We start from the raw sequence: 20,863 nt of genomic DNA, 5'->3' as shown, positions 1-20,863 counted from the left end.
CTACATTTTCCTCCTTGCCCCATCCCAATCCTCAGATAAATCTCCACCAGAAGTGGGCATCAGCTGTAAGCTGTGTGAGTGTCCTTGTCCCATCATGACCTTGAGCTCATGTGGGGAGAGAGCAACATTACCAGCAGCCCAGGTAAAATTACAAAAGTGCTGCTGTTCTGTTCATCTTTTTCTTCATTGTGCATCTGCCACCGGTCACTAAGCAGTTTTTTTCATACAGCCAGAAAGCAAAGGAGCAAAAAACCTCTCTGATGGTCAAGAAATTCAATGCAGTTTTTCAGAGAAGGATGAAAATATAGAAGGGTTGTAAGTACAAAAGGGAAAAACAAATGGTTCAAATCAGCAAAAGGGCCAGATGTTTTAAAAAAAGGTATCAAGGTTGCACCAACAAAATGTCCATCCAACCATAAACAGGCCAATTGCATGTGCAGAATACTTTAATCTGCATGTAAAACAGGCAGTTGTGCATGCACCTGAGTTCTGGTACATTTTGCATGCCAAAACGTAATATTTGTGCACCACACTCTTTGTATGCATGTGTGCAGGTTTTGCAGGTGCAACACAAATGCCTTCTTTGAAAACCTGGCCCCACGTTCAGTGACACACACAGTGAGAGGCTTTAATGAGTAAACATGTTTCAGTTCCTGTTCATCATTCAATGGTTTGCATTTCAGGCTCGAATCAGAAAATTTGGACCCAAAATCTTACAGTTGCTGACAGAGTGGACAGAGACATTCCCGTATGACTTTCAGGAAGAGCGGATGATTGGCCATCTCAAAGACATGATTCACAGGATAGCCCCATGTGATGAGGTGAGGATGCCTGACTTGGGATGTTCTGCTGATACATTAAGTTCATTTTCCCACTTGGTTCCTCCTTTTCCTCTTTTATCTGCATTCTATTCCATGCCTCTTCCTGGATACTCCCAGAGGTTTTTTCTGCAATAATCTGTAGCATCTTTCCTGAAATCCACATCTCTCTTTAGGTGCTCCTGGAGCAGTGAGCATTGGAATTTATCTCCTGCACATGGAATTGTAGGATAGCAGCATTCCCATTTTATAGAAGGAATATGTGAAGGCATAGCATAGACTGAATGTGCTGGTGACAATTCAGATAGCAGCAGAGCTGTGTACAATCACAGAGTGCTTGGGGTTGGAAGGGACCTTAAAGACCATCTCGTTCCACATCCCTGCCATTTGCAGGGACACCTTCCTCTAGACCAGGTTGCTTCAAGCCCTGTTCAACCTGGTCTTGAACACTTCCAAGGGGGGGCATTCACAGCTTCTCTGCATCCAAGTTCTTATATTTAAATAAAATATTAATATTAGTGACATGTAGCTTGTCTGGGAGCATGGAGGTGGCAGGAGACAGCAGTGTGTGGCCTGCTAAGCACAGACTCAGGCTAGAGGTTTGTATGGTCCTGGGGTTCAAATATGTGAGCTCTGTGTGTGGCACAGTGGGCCACAGTGAATGGAGCTTCTGGGAGAGGCAGATTCAGGTGGGTGAACGCCGTAAATTAATTTGGAAACATTAAAAAGACCACAAAGTTCATGAAAATAATAAGCAAATAGTACACTGAGAGTCTGTAATTACTTCTAGGTTAACTGTGGGATGTGGAAAAATTCAGTTCCACTGGCTACATGAAGGCCTGGCCTCAGGCCACAGAGGGGTGCAGTCCAGCAGAAGAGCAAGAACTTACCCATGAGGATGAGAGAGAGAAGAGGGGAGAGAGGACAGAAGGAATTGGCAGGGCTGCAGCACAACAAAAATGAAATTGGGCTGTCCTATGCACATGAAATATAAATGGAAACAGCTGCTCTTGGACTGGGCTGGCAGCATGTCTGGCACTTCCAGGGAGCTTAGACTGGCATGGATTGACTGCCTGGGCTGGGAGAGAAGGGGTAGGACAGGGAAGCTGTGAGACATGGTGGAGGTGAAGGCAACAACTCAGAAAGAGCTAATGTGGCTTTAGTTCCATTAACCAGAGTAGTAGAATTCCCTCAAGGGAAAGAGTCCATGGACTTGCTCCTGGCCAGCCACAGCACAAGATGCCTTGCAGCCCTTCAGCATCAAGAGTGAGGGAAACCCTTGCAGACCCTCCAGAATTGTGTCCACAGTTTGTGTCCACCAAAGGGTGGAGAGCAGGGACTTAGCATGTGCTCTTTAATAGCAGTAGTTGCCCTGGTGAAGAATCATAAATGCTCTAAATCAACTTTCTGCATGCAAAGCAGGAGTTTATTTGCCTAACCTGAGCAAGCACTGCCCACCTTTGCTCTGGGGCATGCACAGCTGTGTACAAATCCTTGTGCGTGCCCTGGGGGGCCTCAGACTACATTAGTTTCAAATCACTGTTTTTCAGACATTACTAGGCACTGTAATTGAAAGTGATTATGCCTGAGCAAGATCAATAATTAATTTAAGAAACAGCTCATATCCTCCAAATGCAAATTTCCTTTTTTTAAGGGACAGCACAGAACAGTGATGGTGACCATTAGTTTTTTGGAAGAAACTTGTTCCTATTGTGAACCACGGAAGTTAAAGACTGAAATATTTGTGATGTCATCCAGTCCATGTAGGTCAGTGCAGGATTTTCCCCTGCAGTGTCTGCTCCTGTTCTTTGTAGAGTCCACTTTCTAAAGGCTGTGATGCGCTTATAAAGGTGTCCATGCTGAGAAGCATTTCTTAGTAAGTGCTGTGATTTGCATTTAGAGTTAGAAATTTTAATTAAAATTTGAGCTCCTAAGCCACCTGCTGAGGCCTGCTGTCTTCAGAGGAACTTTCCTAGTTAAGAACGAAACATTTTCCTTAAATATTAAACAGTAGTGTGCTTCTTTTGACTCTTAATGTGGCAGGGAAGTGAAATTGGTTGATAAGTCCAGCATGCAGCCCCTGTACAGTGGGGGGTCATTTTGTGGCAAGATAATTACCAGCATGTTGAAGGTAATGAACAATGTTGTTTTCAGTTAGTGGATGTAGTTTAAAGAAGGCAGAAAAGGCTTTTAGAAAGGCAAAAGCAGGATTTTTTAAAATTTTTTTAATTTCTCTCTCAATATGCACAGAAAAGCTTTCTAAGCAAGGGTGCACCCAACTGATTTCCAGTGAGTCTCTTCAAGAGCTCTGATTTCTGTGTAATTGTTTGTGTCCTTTCAGTGTGTCTCTTTTTTTTTTTTCATTCTTTATTAGGTGGTTGGCTTACCTGAGTCTTTGTTTACTGTTGCCTATATCTATTTTTTGTGCCATATTCCCTACAAAATGAGGTGAAATTAGATCTCTTGATAAAGATTTATTGAAAGAATGGCTAATATGCGTGTCTTTCAAGCAATTTTATGCAGCTTTTTGTCCAAACTATGAAGAATTTGATACTGCATAGACATGGCTGATCCAAGATTTTTCATCTAAACTCCTTTTAGAAAGAGGACCTTTGGGTTTCCAGCCAAGTCTTTTAGCCAGATGTTTTTTATTTATTAGAAGGCTTGGCTTTCAGTGTTGTCCCCTTACCCCCAAAAAACTGAGTTTCCCATTTACAAAATAAGTTCACAAAATGCCAAATATGTCACTAGTTGAGTTTTCACTAAAAAATCCCATTGTGTTCACAGAGCTTCATAAGCTGTGTTGAGATTTACAAACACACCTCGATGTAAAACAGAGAAATATTTAGGTGGTGGTCAGTAGTTTGGGTCCAGAACAGTCTTTGTTAATCAGGAGTGTGACCATCTGTTGACATGAGGATTCACATGAAGAAGGCCTTTCTTGGAGCTAATATACATCAGTAACAGATAAAACCTGAAGGAGTGGGGTTTTCCTCAGCCAATTTTCACTCCACCTTTGGGATTTGATTCCAAATCAAATGTGTGTGTGTCATTCTCCAAGACATGTCCCTCCTGCCTTCTGGGTACTTGCTTCATTTCAGACTTAACAGCTGTTTTACAAAAAAGAGCCTGACTTATCCTGCTCATCTGGTACATGTTCTAGCCCAGCTCAAGAGAGCATCTTCCTTAGGTGAAAGGAGAGCAATGTGAGCCCAAGAGAGCAGTGTGAAACCTTTTGTTAGAAAAGCTGCATCAAAGTTATGAAGTTTGGCAGAAGTTGAAGCACTTGGGATGTTCTAAAGGTCTCCAGCCTTTCCTACCCTGTCATGAAGACAGAGTAGATATGAGAAGTTATTCTTCACTGTGAAGCTGGAGGAGGTGCTATCTCCAATGTGCAGATTGGATTCTGTGCAGCTGAGAAGAGCACTGACTCTGGTTTCTGGTTCCTTGAACACTTAAAATGTGAATGCTGTCAGTGCCTAGCACTGAACACTATCCACAGCCTACAAAACTCTGAAGCCAAGGGCTGGATCTAAACCTTGGCATTACTTCCCAAAGGCTCACTTGAGCTGCATCCACCTTGGGACACAGGTGTGTGTTGTTCTTTGTGGTGAGGCACAGTCTAGCCAAGGACATTTCCAATTAACCTGATCCTTAGAACCCACCCACCAGTTCTGTTATCTCAGTTTTGTGACGTCTGCATCTGTCAGTCATGAACAGTTGAAGTAATTTCTTTCTGCCCATCCTGCATGGCTAGAGACTCCACTCACTGTCTGTAAGGAATTGCTCCAGCTCTGAGAACAACCTGGGCAAGTTGGTAATGATGATCCTGCTGAGCACATGGCTGTGCTTGGAATACAACATGTGCTTCCTTCAGTAGCAGTTAACATTTGGATATTAAATACTCAAAGCTACACAATGCTCCAGCCACTCCAGCTGGGTAGCAAGCAGCTGCAAGCTTCTTCTGCATTCAGGTCAAAAGGATGGAGAAAATAGCATTAGAAACATTTCTTATTCCTAATAAATAAGAGGTGACAAAGCAGCATTAGCAGGTAGAGTTCTCAGCCAAAATGCAGCTGACATAAAAGATAGGTACCAAAAGCTGCTGTGCTCCAGAAAGCTGCAGTAACTCATGTGGCAGCATTGCCTCTCCTTTGAGCCTGATGTTGGCAGCAATCTGGAGTATCAGTGCCAGCCCAACCCACCAGTCCTGCCTGCCTCTCCTCTTGACTGCAGTCTCTGTGTCCAGAGCACAGAATTGTAATTAAGCCAGCTGGTTATTCTGAAATGGGCTTGTTGGAAATAAAATGGTAGCCTGTTGCTGGCTTAGGAGTATTTTGCAGAAAGGAAAATTCAGCACAAAAACCCACTCCAATGTCAAGGTTTCTGGGTGGCTTATGTTTCTCTCCCTGTCTTTCCAGGCTTACTGGAAAAAGATGAATCAGCTTTTGCAAGCCCTGAATCAGAAGCTTGCAACCCTCAGCCATGGGCAAGAAGGGATTGTCAAGATCAGTACTGCTGTCTCTGATAAGCTGGTTGCCTTTAAAACTAAACCTCCATCAATTCAGAGAGAAATCCTGAGTGTCTGCAGTGACCCTTACACCCTGGCTCAGCAGCTGACACATGTGGAGCTGGTAAGTGGGAATGGTTCCCAACTTCTGCAGCCAGAGATGTTATTTTGAGCCATCAGCTGCTAAGTATTCCAGACATCACCAAAAAATGTCTGCACTGCTGCAGCCTATCCCATGCTGTATCAGCACTGCAGCAGGAGGCAGGGTTTGACAGGTTAAGAGATGCTTGGGAAGAAAACTATATATCAGAGTGTCCCTGTGCAGCTTGGAGCAGGTCACTGTGCTTCAGCTTGCTTATTTGTGAAATGAGAATCCTATTCCAGCAAAGTCAAGTCCTAGGAATGTCACTTCTATAAGGTGCTCAGAGCCCCACAAGCTCTGCAGGTGCTATTGAAATGGTCATTTATAAATGACCATTTACAAATGGCTGGTCATTTATAAATGACCTTTATAAAAGGCTGGTCATTAAGCCTTTTATAAATTTGGAAGAAATTTTAGCAGTTCAAATCCATTTCTCCAGATACACAAAGCAGTGTGTTGTCTCATATGCCTTCCATTCTTCCCTTTGGGATTTTGTGCATGGACATATAAGGGTGTGCAGATACCACCCCCACAAATTCCTGCTGCTCCCCCTGTGCTGGGCTGCAGTCTGCTCCCAAACAGACTCTTGTGTGAAAAATTGCAGTGCTGGAGCCTTGGTTGTGCTGTTGTGCTGCACACCCTTCTCCCAGGGTCAGGTCCTCCCCACAGACCTCCTGGACGTGCACAGAGAACATAAAACATTGCTGCCACCTGCAGATCTCTCCTTGCTCTGGTGCCCTGCTGCCCGTCCTCCTTCCCTCTGCTCATCCTGCAGGGGAAGGATGGAAAAACAAAGCATGAAATGCACTGTGGATTTTCAGTGAGTAGTAGGAAATCAGAAATTCAGATTTCTGAAGATAGTTTATATTCTGCTTGTCAAGAAGTGGAATGGATATTTTTCAGAACATGCAGCTTTGGCTCTCTTTGCTTTATGTAACTTAAGCCAGAGACTAGAAGTCCCTTTGCATGGAGATTTTCCTTGCTTTTGTTTTTTTCCTCTTCCACAATGCAGCTGTCTTCCAAGGGGAAATTCCCTGTAACTGAGGCGTCACTGCATTTAAAACAGATGCAGCTAGAGATTTTAATTCCACTGTACTGTAATCAATTCTCTCTACTTTCTCTTTCATTGCTATATCGGATATTATCAAGTGCTCTGCACTGAAACTGTCTGATGCTTATTTGTTAGTAAGAATTATTTGATACTTATTTAAAACAGTTATTGATTAGTAAGAGCCTTATACAGTTATCAGTGTTTGGGTGAGAGGCCCAGAGAAAAAGCATAGGACTAGACATAAAATTCTCCCTTGACCAGAATTACCATTTATTTTATTATTGCTTGAGTATTCTAAGTTTGGACTGTAGGAATTCCAAAATACTTCCTCTGAAATACCTTTGTGACCTACAGACTACTGAAAATATTTATTTTTTCCTAATAAACACATTTAAGGATAGTGAAAAGCCTATCAGGAAGGTCAGTGTGTTGTTGGAGCTGCCACATTTTTTCAGGAGCTGCTGGAGGTGGATTCTCTTTTACTGAAAGAGATTTGCACACTTTATTTATTCTTCTTTTGCTTAGTGCCTGGGACACTCTCCAGTGTAAGCAAAGTCTTTAATGCCATCCTCAGTGCCTTCCTTCCCCAGTGACCCAGAGCCATCTCCTGAGGGTCAGTGGGCAGGAGCCAGAGCAGAGCCCTGGGTGGGCTCTGAGCAGTGGGATGCAGAGGGATGCAGTGGGATGCAGTGGGATGCTCTGGGATGCAGTGGGATGCTCTGGGATGCTCTGGGATGCAGTGGACTCCAGATAACAGCATTACTGCCATTGTAACAACTGGGAAATAATTTGGCTTTTGAGTGATGCTGGACCACAGCAGGTCTGAGGGAGCACCAAACAGAACTGATGTCTGCTGGCTCCCTGTGCATCCAGCACAATGGAGAGGACTCTTACTGTGGCTTGTCAGTATTTATTCTAATTTTCGTCTTTCTGCTGACATAGTTCTAATTGTAGTTATGAATTTTAATGTCCAGTTAGTTGGCTGTGTACCAGCTCAGTGACACCACTCAGAGCTGACAGGAAATGACAATGTTTTATCAAGAGAAACAGAAGATATTCTGGGGTGCCTTCTTATTTTTCCCTCTCTCTTCCCACTCCCCTACCCTCACAGGAAAGACTAAGTCACATTGGACCTGAGGAGTTTGTGCAGGCATTTGTCCATAAGGACCCTCTGGATGGCACCAAGGTATGGTTTCTCCACACACAAAGTGTCTCCTGTGACCACAGTTTGTGCAGTTGTGACGAGGTCCCCAAGAGCAGGGACACAAGCTGACATGGGCCAGGCCACCAGTGACCTGTGCTGTCATGGCCAGGATGGGAAGCTGCTGGCAGAGCTCACACTGCCAGGTCACTGCCATTCCTCCCTGCTGACAAACTGGCCACCACCCTGCTGGGCCTTCAGGCTTGTTCCTCCCAAGCTCTTTGAGTGGGACAGATGCTTGTGGCTGTGCACAGCCAGGGAATGTCTGCTGCTCTGGTGGAGAACTGAAGGCTCTGGATGTGATGTAATGGCCTCAGTGTGTGCCCAGACACCACAGCCATGAGTCAGTGAGTCATGAATCAACTCTTCTCTCTCTACACAATAACCCAAAGCACCATAGGGAACAGAGTGCCTGATCAGGGCTTCATCCCAAGGCTGTGAAAGCCACTTGGAGTCTTTCCACTGAGGTTTGAAGTAACATTTCAATAAAGAAAGCGGCTTCCTAGCTGGAGAGGGAGAATCAGAGATCTCACATGCTGTCTGAAAAGAAAGGGTGGAAAATTCTTGCCCTGAACTGTGTATACATTCCCACTGAGATCATACATCAATGGCTGAATCTCCTCATTTGATCCTCAAAGGTATCAGGAAGACCTGTAGTGTTTGTAGTGCTGCACAAAGAGCACCAAAAAAGCTTGTAATGGTGAAAAGGTGGATGGATGGATGGATGGATGGATGGATGGATGGATGGATGGATGGATGGATGGATGGATGGATGGATGGATGGATGGATGGATGGATGGATGGATGGATGGATGGATGGATGGATGGATGGATGGATGGATGGATGGATGGATGGATGGATGGATGGATGGATGGATGGATGGATGGATGGATGGATGGATGGATGGATGAAATGTGCAACATTGGGCCCTTTCCTTCTCTCCTTGGACTTGTGGAGATTCTGCAGTTTGTTTCAGTATGAGGGAAATAGGCAGAGATGGAGTTGCAGGTATTCTGGGCATTGTTCACATTTCTTAGAAAGGAGCTCAAAGGCAGCAAATGTGTGTCAGAAACACAAGTACCAAACCAACCACAGTGAGATTTCAGCCACCTGGGCTTCAGATCAGCAAGGCTGATCACACTGAGGGGAGTCTGGAGCTTTTCTTCAGGCTCTGTGTGGTTGATTTAGAAAAGCTTCTGTGCCAAGATATAGCCCAGGGGGAGAGCATTGCACACACAACCACAAAATAGTTTAGGCTGGAAAAGACCTCCCAAGATAATCAACTCCAACCCTTAACCCAGCACTGCCAAGGCCACTACCACACCATGTCCCCAGGTGCCACATCCATACATTTTTTGAACACTTTCCTGGGCAGCCTGTTCCAATGCCCAACTACCCTTTCAGTAAATAAATTTCTCCTAATATCTAATCTAAACCTCTTCAGGCACAACTTGAGGGCATTTCCTTTAGCCCTGCTGCTTGTTACTTGGAAGGAGGGACCAACCCTACAACCTCCTTCCATGGAGCTGTGGAGAGCAAGAAGGTTCCCCCTCTTTGTCTCCCAGCTGAGCTCCCTCAGCTGCTGCTCCTCACATTTGTGCCCATACCCTTCCCCAGCTCCTCTGCCCTTCTCTGGACACATCTTGGGACAAAGTAGCACAAACCTTATGTGGAGTCGTATTCCCAGACCCATGGAGAACATCCCTGTCAGACACAGGGAGTTGGCTCAGGTCTGAATTCCCTCCAGCTGGAGATCATATTAAACATCTTCCTTGTGTGAGGGCTTCAAAAGGCTTCACTTATGAATGTTTATCAAGCATTCTGAGCTGCAGATGGAAGATGCTTGGGAGGTGCTAAATATTGCTGCCATTTATAAAGCTTAACCTTTAAAAGGCAGTCTGTCTCCACTTTACTGTTGCACATTTTTCACAAGTTTTGCGTTATTAGCTGTGGCTCTTATGCCCTGGCACAGGACAGCAGTTCTGAGATGGAAATACTATTTTCAGAACAAAACCTGGGGTTTATGTACTTTTTGCTGTAGTAGGAAACAAAAAACAGCATGTGAAAAGCAGCTGCTGTGGTTAGACTGGGGCTGATTTGGGTTTCCTTTGGGGTTTTGATATTTACATGCTGCTTGCTAACATTTACTTTTGAGAGGCTTTAAAAATACACTTTCATTGTGTTTGTAGTCTATTCATAAAATGGCTCAGAATTTCAGTCCTGTTAGGCTTTGCTCCTCCATAGCATGGTACTGTGATTTCTGTTCCTAAACACGTCGGTATACAGAAACACAGGTGAATATTTTCTTACTTTGAGTTACCTTGGGAATCATATTAAACCACATTTCCAAAGGGGTTCTTAGTCACTGATTTACCTTACATAATATGGGTGATCCCATTGACATTAATGGATCTTTGCTTATGCATTATGATTTTCCTCTCAGTGGCATGTGTTTATGGTACCTCTGGGAAATGATGATCCTAATAAAACAAAAATCAGAATTCTCTGATACCCTCTAGTGGATGTTCCTGAATGTTCAGACAAATCTCTTGAACATTAGAGAGCTGAGTGTCCTAGATGGATTGTCTAAGAGTTTAAAGCTGGGCAAAGCACTTGAATTCTTACAATTCCAAGGAACATATTCAGGCTGTGTGAAAAAATTTTCTGTTGATGACAAAGGAACTGGAAAAATTCAGCCAAGTATCTGCTCACATAGCCTGTATCAGTTATGGGAATTTATGTTAAGTTTTATCTAAATAAGTGAAAAATACGCTTCTTGTAATGTATTATCAGTGAAGTGCCTCTGGCATGTAAGTGACCCGTTCAAACACAGCCATCCAGGCAGAGCTGGTTGCTAAGAACCTGTTTTTCTGAAAACTCACTAAGGAAAATAGTGGGGTTTTTTTCCTAAAAAATCAACCAGAACTGTGTTTTCTCTTGTTTCTCTTGTACACTTCACTAAATTCTGGTCCCTCCCCTGCAGAAAAGGACTGTGGGTGATTTTATTTACTGAGGTGGAGGAAATCCTGGAATCAAAGGCACAAACTGAGCCTGCTGTGGAAGTCTGTGCCTGTCTTATTTTGTCTGCACATCCTTGTTGATGTCAGAATCCTGCAATGCCTCAGCTTTTTGTATCCCAGTGAACAAGGGTCAGTGCAGACTCTCAGTGAACACTTGCTGCAGGCAAAATGGAGCTGTTTTCTGGACACCAGAATTGTGCAGTTGACACATCCAGATATCCACAGGATTTTTAAAAGGGGCCCTTTAATGCACAGTCTTCCATAAGCAAGAGAGAGATGTGGCCAGTAATTACCTTTGTGCAGTATTTATCTTAGTGATCAGGTCACTGACTGGAACACAGTTATATCTTTCTGTGCTTTTTCCCCCCAGACTTGTTTCAGTGAGCAGAAGAAGACAAGTAACCTTGAGGCCTATGTGAAATGGTTCAATAGACTCTGCTACCTGGTAGCAACAGAAATTTGCATGGTAAGTTACAAGTATGTGCCACATTTTACCACATACCTGAAGTACCACGCTGAGATTTTATATTAATAAGCAATCCTGGGGATTTATTTCTTATGACCCAGCTAAGCATCTGATGGTAAGTTTTAGTAGTGTTACACTTGCAGAAGAGACCTGATAAATGACAAACATATTGCAAAACAGAGGTGGTGGCACACAGGGGAATGCACTGTTCTCTTGATGTAGTAGGAGCACAGTGTGGAATAATGAACCCTGCAGGGAAAAAGAGAGGAAAAAATGCCTTGAGTTATCCTGTGAGATTTCTGCCAGCAAAGATTCTAGCAGAGCCATATTTGTTATCTGTCATCCTAAAGATCTGCGGTGTGTGTGAATTCCCACTGCACGGCTCTCTGTCCTGCTGCCCATTAGTGTAGCTGTGGCTGTTGTTCCTTAACTTGTAGTGGTTTTGGTCCCATCAAAATGAAATTCATGTTTTCCTCTTTGGAAAGGGTATGGAAGGGAGGAATACTAATAGTTTAAAGAGCCTAGATAGCCTGTGACACGTAAGAATTACCATTTGAAGATCATCTTTGGAAAAGTTAGGGTGATTCCAGTCCAATTAAAATGTGTATTTAAAATGCTGTCATTTGGTCTGGCCTATTGCTAAAGGGACAGAAGAGGGGAAAGGGATTGATGCAATGAAACAAGCTCTTTCTGAGACAAAGATGCTGCTGTTACAGGGGTGTGAAATCCTGCCCTTGGGGAAGTCTGTGCTGATGGCCTTTGGGAGGCCAGCAGGGAGCTGAGGCTGTGCTTGGGCTCCCTGTTCCAGCACTGAGACAGTCACTGGGACTGGGAATTCTGTGAATTTCTTCTGTGTCACTGCAGGGAAAGCTTTGATTTCAGAGGCTGCCAGTCACCAGCATCCTCTGGATTGCTGGAACAGAATTAGGGCCAGTGACTGAAAGCAGATGGCCCAGGCTGTGCATGAAGCCACACTAGGCATGGAACAAATGCTTAGGATGACCTCCAGTTCTGCATATGTTCATTACAGAGACTCATTTATTTTAATTTACAGCCTGCAAAAAAGAAACAGCGAGCACAAGTCATTGAATTCTTCATCGACGTTGCCCGAGAGTGCTTTAACATAGGGAATTTTAATTCACTGATGGCAATCATTTGTAAGTACAGCTTCTAACCAGGTCTTCCATCAGCTGTCACAGCTGAAAAAGCAAACCCAGCTCTTATCAATGGCTCTGTTTTTTTCTCTCTCACTCATAGCTGGAATGAATATGAGTCCAGTTTCCAGGCTAAAGAAGACTTGGTCAAAAGTGAAAACAGCCAAATTTTTCATTCTGGAGGTAAAAAAAACCAATCCTGATGCACTGCTTTAATTATATTCAGAATATTTTTGTTTGGGGATTTTACATTTTTATCCAGGTGTGAGATGTCTGGAGACACATTTCAGAGGCAGAGAGAATGATTCTGAGCTGAAATATCCCAGAGGTAGTGAGGAGGGTGTAAAGCTGATCATATATAGAGGGAATTCAGAGTACTCAAATAAATAAAAGGAATTAAAATAACCCCAAAGTATGAACCTATATGCACACCACAGTGCTTCTCCTGATGCATGTTTTGTTTGGCCATGGGCACAATGCTGAATGTAAAGCTCCCAATCTATACCTTGGAGTTTGAGTGAAGACCCCACAATATTTTGCATTGAGAATTCCAGGTTTTGGCACACACAGAATGTACAGTGCTTATTCTTCACATAAAAGCTCAGTAAGCTGTCAGTAGAAATATCAAATGTATTACAGCCATGGGCTGCAGACCTCTCATTGCACCCTTGGTGCATGGGGCTCTGCAGGCATGTGGATTTTGAAATGTACATTTTGAAGATGGAGGCTCTTCTCTGCTCATGGTTTGCTACAACTGAGTGTGAAATTGTCTTTAGAGGCCCCAGGCTACTTTCTAACCAGCGTGTGTTGTTTTGTGCATGTAGCACCAGATGGACCCTACTGGAAACTTCTACAACTACCGGACAGCGCTGCGGGGAGCTGCCCACAGGTCCCTCACTGCTCACAGCAACAGGGAGAAGGTGGGTGTGAGCACAGCCCATTCCTCCCCACAGGGCTGGGGTGTAGGGTTTGCAGGGAAACCCCAATGAAGGGAGAAATTATGAGGAGGACTCCATCTTATCAGATTATTATACTATATTATTCTATACTATATTACCCTGTATTACATTACATCTAAACTGAATCTGCCAAGCACTCAACTGCACTCCACTGCACAGAATCTTGTTACTGTCAGCCAACAGTCTCAATACCCACACAACTGGATTCAAGTGGTCAGTGAATCAAAACACTCACGCCAGAATCCAATTATCAATTCCCTTCAGGTAAACAATCTTCCACGATGCATTCCATTTGTGAACAAAAACAGGCGCCATAAATGAGATAAGAATTGTCTTCTCTTTCTCTGAGGTTCAGAGAATGGGATACCCAGAAATATTCTTGGGAAGAATTGTGCCTTGCTTTTCTCTGTGAAGAGAAATGTGGCAACTGTGGGGTGGATTTCTGCTGGGAGTCAGTGGCTCCAACACTTGATGCAGATGCTCTCCTCCCTTCCATGGGTCACCAGCACAAGGCCTGTGTGCTTCAAGATGCAACCAGAAATGTAAAATGTGAAAAAAAAAAGTGAGAGAATGCGCCTGGATAGGATCAAAGCAAATCCTTGTGGACTTGCTGTCAGACGTTCGGAGGGTTAGAGAGGGCAGGACACGCAGCATGGAGAACTTTGTTGCAAGTGTCTCTACATCCCTGGAAAATTCACACTGTTTAGATTGATAAACCTGATGGAACAAGTATTCCAGACTGAAAAGACTTTTATTTTGGTGATGGAGCAGGAGCTTGGCAGAGGCAGGTGGAGCTGTGCTTTGTTACAACTGTGCCCCAGGCTCTGGCACAGAAGCCCCTATTGTGTGATGTGTGAGGTGAGATGGAGAGCAAAGGGCGCAGCAGTGGAGTCGAGGTGGATCTCCATTTACATTAGGGAAAGATGATTTATCACAAGTCCTGCAAGGGAGTCTAGTCTAAATCCATTGCAGCAAATTTGGGGTGATATTCTGTCCTTGTGAATTTTCATTTTATGTGGTTGTTGCTGCCATCTCAGTGAGCAAGAACTGAAGTGTTTTATCAATGTTCATGGCAGATGTGGAGCTTTCTGACATGTCACTGATGCTGCAAAAATCAGATTGACAAGATGTTAGAGTGTAAGATCCTCCTGGTTAGTGCCCCAGTATGTTTCTTGTTAATTTTCTTATTCCTCCATTCAATTCTATATTTTTTGGTATGTGAAAAAAGGTTTGTGTTTTACACTGCAATTGCTCATACTCATAAATGGGTAATCTCTGCACTAAGCATGGCAGAGCTAAAGTAGATGCTGCATGAACAAGCACAATATGGAATTTAGTATTCATTCACTAGAGGAGCCCAGCCAGATGCTAATCTCACACCCCTGTAAATTTGATGTAAATCTGCTGAAGCTAATGGAATCTCAGAGCATTTACAGTGAAATGAGATCAGCATCTGGTGGCAGGCTGACTCAGCTGCAATGGGAGTGCACTGAAAAGCACTTCTGTATGCAAAGGAGGGATCATTTGGATGTGTGTGACTGGAAAAGCAATTCTTTCAACTCTCACACACTGCAGTGAGGACCTGTCAGTCTGAGATGCTTTTGCAGTTTAGCTCTTCTGCAACCATCATAGATATTCAAACCAGTTGCTTTATTGTTTGACTTAATTTCCTGTGAAGTTAGCAATCTCTGTCATATCTCTACCCTCAGCTGGTTAATACTGATGGCAGAGAGGTTATTAGACTGAAAGGAATCTATTTTACATCAGAAAAAACCCATATTCTGTTTTCCTTGTGTAGACAACATTAGTTCAGGAAAATGATTTGGTAGCTGCTCATACTGGGTATTTTACAGTGGCAGATACAGCAGATCATGTAATGCTTTCTGTAGGATTAAGGAATTTTGTTTCTTTTTATAAGCAATATTATAATTTATTTGTTTTAATGAACTTGAGCACATCCAAAAGAACATGATTACTTCTTTTTGATAGAGGTTACATTGTTTCTTGGCAATCTCGTAGCCAAGCTCACTCTAAAGAAATTTTTTATCTTCAAACTGAATTGTGCTTGCAGAGGGGTGTACTGGTTAGTAAGTAAGTCTGGTTTTGTCTGAGCAGTCAAATGACCTGTGACAACTCCAAAATGAAGTCATTCCACTGGGAAACTCTGCATTGTACTCATGGCATAGCTCTGGTTTGAAATGTTGGGAGTGTGTACAGCACAGTGCTGTGTGTTGTTGCTGTCTGATACTGTGGAGCAGAACAAGTCAGATCTCATTAACTGTCTTCTTTCTGCAGGAGGCAATTGTCCTTCAGCATGTGGGTGGGTTGGATGGCATGGAAGGGGGATAAAAATGGAGAAAAATATGAGTTTCTGGCACTAACCCAGGTTTTACGCTAGCAAAGTGCCTGGAGTGGAGCCAGTATTAGAGTATAATTGCAACCACTTTTGCTGGTTTTCCTACAGAAATTTGGAAAGCAAAACATAGAGAGTAATATATTTTTATTGGGAAAATATATGGTGACCAAAATACAGCAATTCCATGGAAATGTGTAGAGAATTGGCATCCTTGGGTATGTCTTTTAGCACCTTTTGGATGAGATGAGAATGAGCTCTGCCATGTTCTGAGCTGACTGGGGGCTCTGTAGCTGTATTACCCTGGCATCCAGCCCACATTTGTGTACCTTTCCTCTCAGCAAGGCTTTTCCTTCATGTTTAGTACCATTAATGATGCTGACCTTTTTCCCAGGCGGTGGAGCAGACAGAACAAGCTCACATCTGCCTGCAAAAAAAAATATGTGGACAGAATCTGGCAGTGATTTCTAGCTGGGGATCAGTGTCTGGCTCCAGGTCTCTGTATCTTCCCACCTTTTGAGACCACACTGGTTACAGAGTCATCATCATTTTTGGTAGAAAACAAACCACATAGAGTGAGTTGTATTCTTTACTCCAGGTTGATGATCTAGTTTGGGTAATATGAAAATAAATCCTGAAACACACTTAGCTCAGTTTGTCTAGAAATTGTTCCACCTGATCCTAATAGGAGGGCTCAGCACTTTGGGAGGATAAGGCTGTGCTTTGTTTTCATTCCTGAGTTTTATCAGTGGAATATATCAGGATAAGTATCCAGTGGCTCTTGGGGCATCAGTCCAGGCTTTTTTATGGCTGTTTGCAGTGACATTACAGAGTTTATCTGTGGCTGTCCCACAAGAAAGCCAGCAGAGAAGCAGATCTTTAAAAGTTTACTGGATGTGGTAATTTAGCTAGAACAGAAATTGGCTTCCATTTTCACAACACACACTGGCAGTAGCTTGTGGACTCCTTGCCTCAGTGTTTTCACTTCTATGTCTTGTTCACCCTCACTGGAGCATCACAGCATTGTTAGCATCCATGTAGACTGGAAAATAACAGCTGCCAATCCTGTTCTGGGTCCATTTCCTATCCTCTTACAGCTGATGTACAGCATGAGGTGGAATAACATTAATGAGATGGAATAACATTACATACTTAACTAAAGGATTGCTCTCTTGGCTGTTCTTGCTTGCCATGAGGGCTCTTTAGCTTTGCTGCTTCTTAATAAGCTCCAGCTCAGTTAATATACAAACAGACCAGTGGAAACATCTGGGCACTGCCATACAGTATGTTTTCATTTATGTTCGTGGTGGTTAAGTTTGTACTTGGTGGTTTAAATGACAGACATTGCTGCCACAGGAATATTCTCATAGGGGCAGCTGCTGACCTTCAGCTCAAACCCCCCAGGCAGCCTTTTGCTGTCCCAGTGTCACTGCTGGAGAGGTGGGCAAACAGGTTTGGCTGTCAGCTTTCATGGACTGGTCCTTTGTGTTATCTTTCTTTTCCCTTTGAGCTGTGAGACGAAGTACCCTGAGAGAGTCTGCTTCACTCTGGATCCCTGCTGGGGTTGAGGATGCACTTCAGGAGCACTGCTACTGCTTTCTGCTGTAGAACATCTGACATAAAATTTATTTTCCCCTGCTTGTTATTCCATCAATTTCAAGAGTCCTACCCAGACTTCTTTTATAGCAGACTCTGATGGGGCAGGGGGAAGGCTTGGGTCACTGCTATATGCCACTCTGCCCTGGATGATGGCCAGGGCTAGTTTTGGGAACGACAGTGGTCTCTCTGACTACTGTTAGCAGTTTCCTGTCAACCAGCTTAATATTTTCAATCCTGTTGTCTGCAGGTTAATTTGGAGAAGCAGGTTGTACTAATCAGGCACCAGGAAGGAAATGTCATGCCTCAAGAGGTAGCTGTGCACGGAGCTGTTGAAAATGAGGCAGCTCCTGATTAACTGTTTGTAGACAAGTCCTTGGTCACCAAATTTTATGCTATCTTTCCTGGTCCAGGGACAATATTGGTTCTTTGGTTCCCACCTGTGTTTAAATAGATCAATTTTTGTGTTCAACATCTCTGCTTATAAGGACACAACAGGAAAGGGAAGAGTTCTGCAATGTTATTTTGCTCTTTGCTGTCTGATGTTGTCATCAGACTGTGATGTTGTTGATAATAAATGGGGCTTTTAGCACTTTCTTAGTCATGTTATTGTGCTCAGTGAACATTGTGTTCAGTTCACTTTCATCTCAGCATACACTCTCCTGGTGGCTGAAGGTCTCTCTAGACACTACTGCCCTTTTGCTGGCCTGTAGCTGTACTGCTTTTCAAGTGCACAGCACACTGAAAAGTTCATACTTCTTTATTCCCATCTCTCCCAATTGAGTTGTTCTTTCATGCAGAGAAAATACTGAACTGAAAAGATAACGGTATTGTCATTTCTCTCCACAGATTGTGATCCCCTTCTTCAGCCTATTGATCAAAGACATTTATTTTTTGAATGAGGGATGTGCTAATCGCCTTCCAAATGGACACGTCAACTTTGAAGTAAGATCTGAAAAATGTTTTTACCTATCGCATTCTGATAGCTAAGGGACTATCTGAGACTATTAGCCTGCAATTTTCAGTGCAGACCATCAAACACTGAATATGAGGTAATATTACTATATCTGAGTGGAATGATTTTATGTTTACAGAAATTCCTGGAACTGGCTAAGCAAGTAGGAGAGTTTATAACATGGAAACAAGTGGAGTGTCCATTCGAGCAAGACCCTAACATCATCCACTACTTGCACACTGCTCCCATTTTTACTGAAGATGGTAAGACTCTGTACAATCACTCATCACTGAAAAGGCCTCTCTTCATCACTAATTAACACTCTGATCCATGCTTTGGTGATCTCTCTCGCTGTCCCAGCTGTTTCCTGGCTTTCCTGCCAAATAGCTTGTTCATGCCCAGTCTATCAATGTGTTTTTGCAAACACAGCCTTCTAGCACATGAAGCTGCTGCCTGATGGCTTTTCTCTTGTCTGTAGCTTCTCTATAAGGCACTGTCTAGGAAGCTGCCATTGTGGCCTTATTTTTTTAATCACGAATTGAGGCCACACAAGCCTGTCATGGGCTCCTGTGAATGTCAGCTGTCCCTTAGCCACTCATTGTGTGATTGATGGAACCAGAGCTAATGTCTCTCACAAACGAACGCTGTCATCTCTTCAGTAAACATAGCTCAGGGCCATGGAGCCCAGCTGACCTCCTCTTCCTCTACAGCAATGACATGTCATGTACAGAAAAGAATTTTTAAGAAAATCTTTTCTATTCATTTCAGCTGTAGCTATGAAAGCCCTGTTCTGAAATTATTTCTCTTGTCTTTTTATACTTTTCTGTCCTCGTCAGTTTGGGATCCAGCATGTCAGTATGTGTCACTTCATACTGGTTTGTGTCAGCTGCCTCTCTATACATTGTCACGCACAGAATTGTCTGTAGCAACCTTCCCAGAAGCTATTCTGGTGGGCTTATGTTTTCTTCATTCTATAGGTAGTTTTCTGTACTAATCCAAGGTAATCAGACCAGACAGCTTTTATTTCATAGACTACTTCAGAAAGCAAAGTACTGCTTCTAAAATCCTGCCTAAATCTTAAGAATAACTACCAAAATAGAATAATTATTATGATTAAACTAATATGTATCAAAAGGAGATAGAATGAAGGCATTTCTTCTTGATTTAGGCTCTAAAGGGACAGAAAATGAAAGTCAGGGTAGAAGTGCAGTTTTCAGACTACTGGACTAAAAAAGAGTGACCTCAACCCACTAATTGTATGCAGATTTTCTCCCTCATGTCCTCCCCTATATTCATGCTGCTTTTGTGAAATGCCCTTTGCAGAAGCCACAGGAAACCTCCCCCATTACCCAGGGGCAGTGCAGAGTAGAAAGAACTGCCCTGAATGAAAGGTGGGAAGATATCTGAGAGAGATTCAGCAGTGGCATGTGAAACGCAGCTGTACTGTGCTTGTCATGATGTGGAGAAATGGTGGCCAACAGTTGAATATTAAAAGACAATGCATTTGTAGCACAGACTTGAATGGTGAGATGGTTCCAGCCATAACGAAAAAAGCATCATGAAACAGTCAAATGAGGAAATGTGTGAGAACACAAATTACAGCCTGTGATTCTGTGAAGACAGTGAGATATTATTGCACTGCCAGCTTTTGCAGAGCAGACTCTACAATCTAGACTAATTTTGGTGTCATAAAATACATCCTACAGTGTAAAGATTTGCAGGGGGAACAAAAAGACAGATTTATTTTCTTCCACTGCATTCCTTCTCTGGTTTCTGTAACTCACCTTGATTGTATTGCATTTAAGATACCATGTTCCCATAAGCTTTAAAAATATTGAGGAACATTGTGTTATGTGATGAGAATATCCTTAGTTTTTAAAAGCTTATGTGTTTATGTGTCAGCTCTCATTGTGTATTTTTTAAAGTTCATGTAACTCTTGAGTATCAGTGCTGTGATGGAGGAAATGGGCCCAGATCTCTGCATGCAAAACCAAAGACCATTCAGCTGCTTAATATTGTAATGAGAAGGTCATGGTAACATATTTTAACTCTGGGCTCCTTTACTGTTCCATCAAAATTAATGTAACAGCTTTCCAAGGTAGACCTGTGAGCTAAACATCAGTGTCCCACTGATCACCAGCTACCTGAGGGAATGTAAAGTTTTACAGTTTCTCTTTCTGTGTGATACAGAAGGACATACAAGAATGCAGAGGGATGGGGGTTCCTGATGGTATTGGAAGTAATACATATTTACTGTTTCCAGGTTTGTATCTGGCTTCCTATGAAAGTGAAAGTCCAGAGAACCAAACAGAAAAAGACAGGTGGAAATCCTTAAGGTAACCTCTCATTTTATCAGCTCATTTCTAAAGTACCTCCAAACAGCTGCTCTGATACCTTGTGAAAGCTTGTGAAGTCCAGGTGTTTAAGCTGTGACCCCTGAGGGAGGTCTCTTCCATTTAAAACTAATTTGCAGAGCTGAGGCTGCACTGATAAAAGCTCAATGTAATCTCAAATTATCCTCCTTGTAAAGAATACCCTCATCTTCCTGTATCCATGCACAAGCCTGATGCAGATGAAGAATGCTCCAGGTCAACTGGATCTTCCAACAGTTTACAACTCTTCTAAGAGATGTGAAAT

General features: G+C 43.0%; 1 protein-coding gene across 2 annotated transcripts in view; it reads left to right on the top strand.

Moving 5' to 3' along the window:
* Positions 1-20,863, top strand: part of RASGEF1C (RasGEF domain family member 1C) — a 72,452-nt gene that overhangs the window by 43,789 nt on the left and 7,800 nt on the right. For both annotated transcript variants that reach the window (XM_030957214.1, XM_030957213.1), the window contains 10 exons: positions 684-821; positions 5,240-5,452; positions 7,633-7,707; positions 11,114-11,209; positions 12,264-12,366; positions 12,467-12,546; positions 13,188-13,283; positions 18,121-18,216; positions 18,366-18,489; positions 20,490-20,562. In XM_030957214.1, the coding sequence (XP_030813074.1) occupies positions 684-821; positions 5,240-5,452; positions 7,633-7,707; positions 11,114-11,209; positions 12,264-12,366; positions 12,467-12,546; positions 13,188-13,283; positions 18,121-18,216; positions 18,366-18,489; positions 20,490-20,562 (1,094 nt within the window). The remainder of the gene's footprint in view (positions 1-683; positions 822-5,239; positions 5,453-7,632; positions 7,708-11,113; positions 11,210-12,263; positions 12,367-12,466; positions 12,547-13,187; positions 13,284-18,120; positions 18,217-18,365; positions 18,490-20,489; positions 20,563-20,863) is intronic.

The sequence above is a fragment of the Camarhynchus parvulus genome, chromosome 13 (assembly GCF_901933205.1).
Source record: "Camarhynchus parvulus chromosome 13, STF_HiC, whole genome shotgun sequence".
Classification (NCBI taxonomy): Eukaryota; Metazoa; Chordata; class Aves; order Passeriformes; family Thraupidae; genus Camarhynchus; species Camarhynchus parvulus.
The sequence above is the reverse complement of the archived record's forward strand: the minus strand, read 5'-3'. Positions and strand labels throughout refer to the sequence as shown.